Here is an 11,765-nt window from a genome sequence, read left to right as displayed (position 1 = left end):
TAAAAAAATTACATTAAAAAAATAAACAATATTTTAATACTTTAAAATTATTAATTATAAAAATATAATAAAAATTTTCCTTCTGTGAATCTTTTCAAATATGTATTTTCTCTATTATTATTATTATTATTTTATTTTTTATTTTTTTTTAACATCTAAATGTGTTGAATTGTTTTTTCACTTCATCAATTATTGAATAAAAGGTATGGATATATGTGAATTCACATCAGCAAAAATTAAGGATTAAAATTGCATATACTATGAGATTTGGAAATATTGTTATAATATTGGAATGGGCTGAATGGGCTTTTCACTTGCAGGGCATTAGGGTTCCAAAACCTCACTGGTACATAAACGATTCCTGCCACACAAAGTGCCGTCACTGCAACTTTGCTCTCTGCGAGTCTTTTGTTTCGAATTAGGGTTTCGCTCAGAGTAGCCATGGGAGTCTTCACATTTATCGTACGCAACTCCGGCGGCGAATGGACAGCCAAACAACATTCCGGTGACATCGAGTCCTCCGCCGACTCCTCCTACGATCTCCAACGGAAGCTCGTCCAAGCCGCTCTCGCCGTTGACTCTTCCGGCGGCGTTCAGTCCTCTTACTCTCCTGTTTCCCCTTCCTCTGCTGTATTTCAGGTACATCTTTAACATCTCTGACAATCTTGGCTGTTTGATTCGGAAGTGAAACTTTACGTTTACAACTGCTCTGCCTTTATCTTTTTCTTTCAAATTTTCCTACCTCTATTTAATAATATATTGATTGGTTTTAATTGGATTTGTGCTATATTACCTATTTTATTGGAATGTATGTGTTATTGTATAGCTTGCTTCCAAATGATGGTTAGATTTTTGTTATGCTATTTTTTTTTTCTGTGAAGAATGCTTGTTCAATTCATTTGTCTGAGATTTTGCTGAGGAATGAATAGTTGGACTCTATCTGTTCGCTTTAATGATTTATTTTTGTTTTCCATTCGGATTATTACTACAATATGAGTAGAAGAGAATTATGAGTTTTACTCTTTAGTGCTACTGCTTATAAAGATTCATCGCGATTCATTCCTAGGAGTATAAATTTGCGTGCTTGTGCCTTTCGGTGATATAACTTAGATGCAATCCTTCAATTGAATAGTCAGTGTGGATCCATTATACATGATATTATCATGCAGATTATGGAAGTGGATTTCTAAGACCATGTTCGAACTTGCTTTTGTATTAAAAATGCTTTCAAGATGGAAAATTATGAAAACAAAATTGTTTTTTCCATGTTCCACATTTTAAAAATAAAATTGGAGGCTATGAGAAAGTATATACAATTAGATCTTATTCAAATGTACTTATGCACCACCATCTAAGTTGGTTGATCAATACACATGCTATTGGTTATAGATTGTGATGGTTTTTCTGCCTTGGTGGTTTGTTTTTTTGGATTCAAGCATTTTGTGGTGGGTTACTAATGAGGTTATTTTTATTGATTGTTTTGTTCAGGTAATAGTGGGTGGTGCAGTATTCGTTGGAGGTGGTGCGGTTGCAGCTGCACCTGCCGGAGGTGCTGCCCCAGCCGCTGATGCTGCCCCAGCTGCTGAGAAGAAGGAAGAGAAGGTGGAGGAAGAGTCCGACGATGATATGGGTTTGGGTCTGTTTGATTAGAGTTCCGTTATTTTTGAGTTTTGATGGAAGAGATATTTTAGTGTTTAATCCTATAAATTATATTTGTGTATTGCTTTTCGCCAGTTAATGCTACATTCAACTCCATCAGATAGAGTTTTTGTTTTTCTGTCATGTGACCTAAATCGTTCATCTGTATCGGGTTTTGCTAGTTATTTCCTTTTAAAAAAATGGCTCGCTCTTAGAGGTTTAATAGACTTCGTGCTACTTTACCTTCATACATTTTTTCTGCCATTTGATGAGTTTATTTTCTTATCTGGCTGTGGCGTGTTTTTTTGCAACGACTGAAAGACTGGTAGGTAAGTGAAATAGAGAAGAATAGCTGTAACTAGAAAATAAGCAACAGGGTGTTTCTGATGTAATGGAATTAGGGTCACGTTTTCATTGATAAACTAATTCCAGAGTGAAATTGTTCGACAAGAATATGTTAATAATGTGGGCTTTCAATATTGATTACTGGTTATAAGCAGTTTATACCTGGAATTGTTTATTTCAGTAATGGGTTGTGACCTTTTCATGTACCAAAAGTTATTGTTTAGATATTAAATTTATATATTTTACCTCATATTTTTCAGCTTCATGTCTCGGTTATCAGTTTTTTTTTTCAAATAAGAACAGGTAATGGATGGTAATTATATTAAAATATAAAAAATTAAATGTTTAATTGAAAATAAATAAATGGGAGTGATAAAATAGGTTAGCTAAATGACGGATTGAGCTAATTGGTTCAATTCACTGGTCTAGCACATGTTTTCATCTGCATTTACCTGTTTTTTTTTAGTATTTTAGTAATTCGTAAAATTGTTAAATATGTTTTTATTTCATGAATTTGTGTCGAATATATTTTTCAGTTAAAACTCGTGTTGACACATTTAACATAATTGGGGTTAATATAATTATTTTCATTCATTTTTATTTTAGAATGTATAAAATGCAATTTAAAACAGGATTTTCAGAATGTATATAATTTTCGGAATCTTCTTGAATCAGCTTTCTCAACACAAAAATGTGTTTAAGAAAAAGTTTCTTGGAACTAGTTTTTTTCCACAACACATTTTCTCTCTTTCCCCTCTTCATTATTGTTTTCCCTTCTCTCTCTGCGGGGGTGGTGATAAGAAAGATTCATCTAGTTTGTCAAAAGTCATAAGGTTAGAAAAAACAGACTACAACATTATTATAGACAAAAATTATATTAGTTAAGATTGAGTTAAAGACACTATAATTTTTCTAAAGTTCTTCAAAATCAATTTTTTTATATAACATTATTAGCTTATTTAATTAAGTTTTAAGTTTAGTCTATACTTTTTTTTTTATCTAGGTGATTAGTTGTCAATTTGTTTATTATCTTACTTATTTGCCTTTTAAATGTCAAGTCTTTTAGTTAATATAAGATTACATTATAGTTAATTTAAAATAAAATGACAAAGTGACTTTTATTAATTCCAATATTATCATATTTCTATTACTTCGCATCATCATAGATATAAGTGACGATAATTATTCTTTATTATATTATATGATTTTAATTTTTAATTCAAATAATAATAAAAAATTGATTATTCTATATTAATCATAATATTGTTTTAAATCAACTAAAACATTTTCCATTTCTTCACCAACCAACTTGATGGTGTTTTTATTCTGGTAAGCCCAATGTTCCACCTACTCAATTGAGCTAACCTCCACATGTATAAAAAAAAAAAGTGTTAAAGTCTAAACAATAGGGAAGAGGCAGAAAAAGAAACTTTGTATCCTAAAAAACCTTACATATCAATTCTATTTTAATTTATATGATAAATATTTCTAACAATTCTTAAAATTTGGACCCACATAGAAGAAGGTTTTATAGCTAGATAAACTAAAATTGTCATGCCATATTATGTTTTACTTAAAAAAAAGGATTATGATAGATAAACTAAAATTGTCGTGCAAAATTATTTTTACTTTTTTCAAAAAATGAACATTTTGATAGTGATATTAAATATTTGTAATGATTTGGTTACTATTTTATTACAGGAGTTAATTTAACAAAATCAACTTTTAAAATCGAGTTAATTTAACAAAATCAACTTTTAAAATCGAGTTAATTTAACAAAATTAACTTTTAAAATAAGATTTATATTAATTCTATAATATAATAGTGAAAAAACATCTGCATTTTTTATAACAAAAAATAATGAAATTATTATTATTATAATTACACAGTTTTATTAATAGCAGTTATTTTAATCTAAAAAATTGGTTAAATTGAAAAAAAAACATTAATTAAAAAATAATTAAATTTCAAAATATTCATTAAAAGAATAAAATTATAAAATAATTATTTTAATTTAAAAGAATAATTACTTAAAGAATTAAAATGAAAAAAAAAATGTAAAACGAATCCCTTATAATAGTTATTAATACGGAATCCCCGTGAAAAAGTTTAGAGTTCAAAATTTAAGGACATAAAAAGGAAGGGTATGAAGAAAAAAGTTGGTATGATTGTTGAACATTGAACTCCACCAAAGAAAACCACATATGTTCCCAGCATCTCATTGGCTTTGAACTATTGAGGCACGAATCCTGAATACAACCAATGGAATATTCTTTTCCAATTGTACAACAAAATGTTTTGACAAGAACAAAAGCATTGTGGACAACAAAAAACAGATACATAAGGCAAAGGATTTACTTAGTACATGTTTGGAGGTGCGTTGAAAAATCGATTTTATGGATGAGAAAGTTGATATTTGTAACTTTTTATTGAAAATGAATTTTTTTGTTTTAAATTGATTTTAAAATTATATTTTTTGGATACCAAAATTTTGGTTGAATTATTTTTTTGTCTATTTTTTTCGTCAAAAAATATCATTTAGTTTTTTTAACTTCAAATTAGTCTTCATTTTTAAAAATTGATGTAATTTGATTATTTTTGCTAAATTTTTTGAAGCCAAATAAGGAGTTTTTATTAAATTTGACAACGGGATAACGTCAGTTACATCAACAAAGAAAACTATTATTATTTACAATTTCAATTTTTATAGAAAAATCTTGATCCAATTTAAGAAATTTAACAAAAATAAGACCAAATTGCATTATTTTTTATAAAATTAGAACCAAACTGAAACTAAAAAAACTAGAAGATCAACTTGATATTTTGAACTAAAATAAAAATTAAAAAAATAAAGTCAAATCTTTTACATAAACTAATAAAAACATTATATTTATTTTTTTATGATAATAAAAAATAATTATATTATTATTATTATTATAAAATTAAACATAAATAATTTTTATTTTACTTTAATTAATTTTCATTTATATTGATTAAGTTTTAAAAAATAATTAAATAAAAAGAAAATATTAAGAAAATAGTTATTTTTATTCAAAAAATATTAAAAGGTCAAATTAAAAAATAAATGTAGATAATAAAAAATATCTTATGCATTAATATATCATTTTTTAAAAATATTAAATATATTAAATATATTAAATATATTAATTTCTTAAAATATATATAATAAATTGTGTAAGTATTTAAAAATTTGAGTAGCATAACCCCTATGTCATAACATAGGTATGTCGATACAATAAAAACTTATTTAAAAAGTATAAATTTTTTTTACCACTCAATAAAATACAAAAAAAAGAAATTATTAAGGATTAAACTGAACATAATAAAATTTATCATAATTTAAAATTTAATTAAGTCTTGCCTTTCATATTTAGGTGTTTATATATAATAATTTTTTATTTTGTTCATAGTACGTATTCAATATAAAAAATTACCATTCTTTGTTAAAAGCATGATGTGAAAAAATAAACTAAAACTTTACATTGAAGTTACGAGCTAATTCAATCATGAGTTTTGACTTATAGTTAGAAAATACCCAAAAAGCTCGTTGAATGAATTGAATTCATTTTTTTTTATAATTAGAATATATTTAAATGGTATTCTTTACACGAGCACTTACTTTAAAAAGAAAAAATAAAAAATGATTTATTCAACACTAAAAATTAACCGATACATAGATTATTTTTGTAGAAATTCAATAAATTAAAAAAAAAAGTATTTTAATTTATTTGTAAACTAATTTAAGTCCCTGCCCAAAAAAAAAAAACTTTCTATACTTCCTATCCATAATTTATAGTTGAGTTCTGAAAAATAATTTTTTTTCTCAAACTAAATGTAAATGGTTGTATAGTTGATACTTTAATTTTTTTTTCTTTTTTATCATTCCAATCTAGAAAAAAAAAAATACATAGTTATGGAAAAAACTTAAAAATAAATTAAACATTCTTTTGTGGAAATAAACCATCACTGTGTTAGATTTTAGATTATTTTATTTATCCAATAGTTTGGATGATAAAAAATATTAAAAATTGAAGCTTAACATGTTATATTATAGTGTTTTATGAATGCATAGTTATGGAAATCTACTACGTCAATTACCAACTGTCATAAAGTGTATTAGGATTTGTTCACACTCTAATACCAGTTTAAACTAAAAAATGCTTCACCACTTCAACAACTGTTATTTTTGGAATAACTTTAGTTTTGTGATTTCAAATTACCAAAATTTTGGTTTGTTATTTCAAATTTGAGTGTTAATAACTATTATATGGAGTCTTTAGCTTCTGTGTGTTATTTGGTACCATTTAGAGCGGTTAGAAATGGAAATTTGTCTTCTTTTAAAGTCCATATATATGTTTGGTTATCAAAAAAATCTATGATACTCAAAAAAGAAATATATATATATATATATTTAAAATATAAATTTAGATAAAAACTAATCTTTAAGTGCAATTTAAATCAAGTTACTTTAAGTGCCATTTAAATCAAGTTACTTAATAAAATATGAACAAAAATTAATTTGATCTTTCTAAAAAGTACCAAAATATAAATTTTAAAAAGTTAACTTTTTACAAAATAACTTCGATATCACATGTCTAAATAATATATATATATATATATATATATATATATATATATATATATATATATATATATATATATATATATATATATATATATATATATATATATATATATATATATATATATATATATATATATAAAGTCAACTTTTAAATGAGTATTCCATGACTAATATGTTTTTCACTCATAATTTTATTTTGATCATTTGCATTTAAAAAATAAATACTCTAATAAAATGTACTAATAATTATTAGCAGGTAGCACACGAAAGTTAGATAACATGATACATGCATTTGTCCTATTAGTAAATAGGTAATTAAATAATTGTATTTATTACATACGAGTATCCAGTGGCGGATCTTGACTAAAATTTCTGGAGGAGCCAAAATAATATACTTAAAATTTATATATTTAACATTTTTGTCACTCATTAACTTAAAATTAATACATAATTTAATATAGTTATAACTATAACAAAAAATAAACATACATAAATGTTTGTCATTCGTTTTTTCATATTTTTTAACTTATCAAATAATTAAATCATAACTAAATTTTTTAGCTATTTTTTTGTTCAATGTGAATAATTATATTATATGTAAAATATTCATCTTCCATTTTACTAATGTGCACATATAAATTCAAAAGTCATCACAAACTTTCATTTCATCATTGTTATGCTTATGCGATGAGCAACCTTATTGTCATGTTCTCATCTTCCCTTCTTTTTTATCAATTTTAAAAATGAATTTATTCTTTTATTTTTTATCAATATACCTATCTATAAAACAAGTTTAAGACCAAATTTTTTTAGTATAATATAATAAAAAATTGAGAGACATAATTACAAAAAAAAACGATGATCGAGTTAAAATTAAAAATCCTCTATAAAAAATCACATAATACATTGTTTATTCTTCTATATTCATAAAAAATAGATATACAAAAGGGTAATTAGATAAAAAAAAAAGGCTAAATATTAAACAATTATTGCACTACTAAGTGAGACAAGATAATTTTTTTTCTTTAAGAATGAAAAAAGATATGAAAAAAATGAGGACATAAATAATAAGTTTCTATTTAATTTTTTTTTTATTCAATAACAGAAAGAATCAGGTAAAGATGAGAGATGAATACAATACGTAAAAAAACTCAAAAAATTATGTAAAGAGAAAATAAAAATTATCTTAACAATTTTATTTCATTATATTCAATTTTATATTATACTATTTATTAACATAAAATGTTGTATTTTATAAAAGAAATAAAAAAATACCTAATTTAATTTTCATTAGTGATAATTATAATTTAAAAGTTTTAAAAATATATATAATTTAAAAATTCTAAATATATATAATTTTAAAAAGTAAAAAAAATTGGAGGGGGGGCCGAGGCCCCCGCCTGCCCCATCGTGGCTCCGCCACTGCGAGTATCTATTAATATCTATTAAAGATATTCATTTAGTATTCGTCACAAAATTTAATTCCTAAAGTTGTACGCGAAATTATAATCTTTATTTGTCACAAAATTTGATATATTTTGGTCCTCATACTTTAAACAATGAATGAATATACTCCTCCTAACCCAACTGCATCATTTTATTTTATTTTTTTTACATGTGAAACACGTTTTAGAATAGTGTTTAAGTTGTTTGCACCATTTTTGACACGTTTCAGTTCAAATGCGAATACATATTTTTTTGTTATCCCTGATTTTACCATTATAAGTTTAACTATTTTGTAAGATCTTGAATTGTTGGCTAAAATCCACTTTTGGTTCTCTAATTTATTTGGAAAATTCAATTAGACATGTAATTCTTATTTCGTGCAATTGAGTCATCTAGTTTGTAAAATTGATCCAATTAAGCCATTTTTGCTAAATTATTGTTAACGTTGTGTGGTTGTGTGTATGCAACCTGTTCGTTCGTAATATTTTTTATTTATTTATTTATTTATATTTTTTAATTATCACGTGTCAGGCCACATGTCAAGTCATTATTGTGTCACATGATAATTACAATGCAACATGCACGTATAATACCACGTGTAAGTGTCACTCCTACGTGTTAAGTGTCAATGTCACATGGTAATGTCTTGTATTCAATTTAATTCATATATTTTGAAATTTGGCCCAATTAGTAATTGTAAAACAAAAATCGAGCAATGTTCTCCATTTCAAAATGAGATTAAATTAGTAATCAAGCCTACTTATAATTTATATATACATATTAAAATGTTTTTTTAAATTTATACATTAAATCACTTAACCTAAATATTGATTTTTTTTAACTTAAATTTAAAAATACCTATTTTAAACTCAATTTTTTAAAAAATATTAAAAATGTAAGTATAAAATGACACTCGTATTTTTTAAATTTCAATATTTGAAATAATTTTTTAAAAAATGTATTTTCCTTTGTTAGTTTATTTATAAATTTAATGTGACAAAAATATTTACATGTTTTAACTTAATCTTCAATAATTTTAAATTTTTTTTTTATTGAAATTAAAAATATACAAAATAAAAATAATTTTAATATTTAGGTGGAGTGATTTGGTGTATAAATTTTAGAAAATTATTTTAACATGCATATATAAATTCATTTAAGCTTAATTACTAATTTGGTATCATCTTGGAGAATGACAACATTACTTCATTCTATAAAAAAAACACTAAATTGAGTTAAAAATTCAAATATATGGATTAATTAAACATAAGACAATGTCATATGGCACTAATACTGACATGTGACATTGACACTAACACATGTCACTGTCAGGTGATATAACCAATTACTTAACAACATGGCAAAAAAAAAATTTAAGATGAAAAAAAAATAAAAATACTACAAACTGACATATAACATGTCCAGACTACGCAAATATGGCAAAAATGTGCTAGTTGGATCATTATTGAAAACTAAAGGACTTAATTATAAATAAAAAATAAACATCTAATTGAATTTTTCAAACAAATTAGAGGACAAAAAATGAATTTTAATCTAAATTATTAAAATTGGTTATGGGCAAGTTTTTGTATTATCCCTTGCCGTCCAACGTAAGACTTAATCTTGAACCCCAATTCGAATTTGGATAAATTGGCCATGGATCAACCCAAACACATGTGATATCTATTTTGAACTTATTGGTGAGTTTTAAATATTCAACAAAGTTATTGGGTCTAGGAATTAGGCCTAAGGCTCTTAGTGTATTTTTATTTTATTAACAAATTTTTATGATTTACAAAATTTTGTATCTTATAGTTATTTTATTTTTAAATAGGGATTATATTAAGAAGATAACTCTAAAACTTAGGGACTTGGTTTAAAGTATTGTTAATTTTTAATCAAATTATTCAATCTTTATTTGTTCCTCAATTTATAATACTCGACTTTTTATTGGATCAATTTTGTTTGTGAATATTAGTAATATGTTGATTCAAATGGTTTTTTTTATCACATGTTTATAGATCAATAAAAGTATTAAGAAAGAATATATATATATATATATATATATATATATATATATATATATATATATATATATATATATATATATATCCTTGAATGATGTTTTAAATCATATAAATTAGTATGTGAAGTAGTGAGAAGTTGAGAAAGAATTCTTCCACCATTTGAACATAACCTAAGTGTATAGTATAGTTATATGTAATTAATCACTTTGATATATGAGATGGTACCATGAAATATTTAAAATAAATAGACTAGTTGCTAGTATTTTTTTTATATCACGCTTAACATGTATTTTTTAAAGTGTTTATTATTTTTCTATCTGGTATGAATTTTGAGTTTAGATATCCTCTTATAGATGCTCAACATCAAATATTTAGATGCTCATTATCACGTGAGCACCTAGGGTGGCCATGGGACTGTCCAATGCCCTATATTTTTGAAGCTCACTCTCAAGTGAGGGCTCAACAACCCCAAAGTTGTGCTTGACACTCTTGACCATTAGAGCTCACTGCATTGAGTCCTGTGAGTGGTGTTTAGTGGTACCGCCTAACATTGTATCATAGTTTTAACTCCTAAATTGACTTGAATAGTCTGACCAACTTGACTATCTATGCAACTTTAGTTCATTCTTAGTTTAAAATACCTTGTTTTAATTCAAAATAATCACCATATAAATCAAATTAGGCAATCTTAGCCAAATCAAAACAACTCCACTCTAAAACAACCAAAAAACAATAGTCCAAACAATAGTTTCACTACTAAATTCCATCATTATACTCAAACAATTTACCAATAAAGTTCAACATACCAAATTCTAAATTTCGCAATTCATAGTTCACACATCAACATTATTAAATCAACACAAATACAATCTTACCTATGCCATTCAAAATTTCATAATTAGTTCATCATATCAAACTATAATTTAATAGAACTATTTGAACTTAATATAGCTTTCCTTACCTCAAAAGGTGTTTTATACATACTTAACTTTCACAAACTCCACAGACTTTATCATAGAAAGCTGTGATGAAAGATCAGAACATACAAGCCTAAAACACCCTGTTGCAATAATTTTATGAAAAGATAAAAAAGAAAAACAAAAGATGAGTGACTCTGTTCAAGATTATGATCACATAATGTTGTAAACATTGACGTGTGAGAAGTTCGATGTTATACTCTAATTTTTAAATAAATGAAGGATAAAGTTAGAGATATAGAGAAAAGACAAAAAAATTGTAAATAAATAATAATTTTTATAAAATGAAACTCAATTAATAAAAATGTATTTGTAGTTAAACTTTTTATAATAAAATAATTTAATAACATCGTTAAAACCACTATAACCCTTAAACTACTTTTTAAATCCTTAAATAATACATGTTTCTAAATTCATAAATAATACATGATAGAATATATAAATATATTCGTAAAATATTTTTTACTCATTTATATAGAATATCTATACTATATAATAAAATAAAATAATTTGTAAAAAAGAAAAAAAACATATTTAAAAAATACTTATTTATTATATTTTTTGCACTTATTTATTTTATTAACTGACGAAATAAAAAAATTACTTATATTTGTTATAGACTCTCTTTATTATTGTTTTGTTTGTAATATATATATATATATATATATATATATATATATATATATATATATATATATATATATATATATAAAGTAAAACATCTT

General features: G+C 24.4%; 1 protein-coding gene across 1 annotated transcript; it reads left to right on the top strand.

Moving 5' to 3' along the window:
- The first annotated feature begins 359 nt into the window (after positions 1-359).
- LOC114175715 (60S acidic ribosomal protein P3-like) lies at positions 360-1,886 on the top strand. Its single transcript, XM_028060500.1, has 2 exons — positions 360-639; positions 1,489-1,886. The coding sequence occupies exons 1-2, from the start codon at positions 442-444 to the stop codon at positions 1,648-1,650; spliced, it is 360 nt and encodes a 119-aa protein (XP_027916301.1). The 5' UTR covers positions 360-441; the 3' UTR covers positions 1,651-1,886.
- Positions 1,887-11,765: the final 9,879 nt, after the last annotated feature.

This window comes from Vigna unguiculata, chromosome 3 (assembly GCF_004118075.2).
Source record: "Vigna unguiculata cultivar IT97K-499-35 chromosome 3, ASM411807v1, whole genome shotgun sequence".
Classification (NCBI taxonomy): Eukaryota; Viridiplantae; Streptophyta; class Magnoliopsida; order Fabales; family Fabaceae; genus Vigna; species Vigna unguiculata.
Note: the sequence above shows the minus strand (reverse complement) of the source record. Positions and strands in the feature narration are given on the sequence as shown.

Excerpts from the sequence above, each read along its gene's own strand:
- LOC114175715 (XM_028060500.1), top strand. The coding sequence starts at position 442 with ATGGGAGTCTTCACATTTATCGTACGCAACTCCGGCGGCGAATGGACA. Across the intron at positions 640-1,488 it reads CTTCCTCTGCTGTATTTCAG|GTAATAGTGGGTGGTGCAGT; the intron begins GTACATCTTTAA and ends TGTTTTGTTCAG.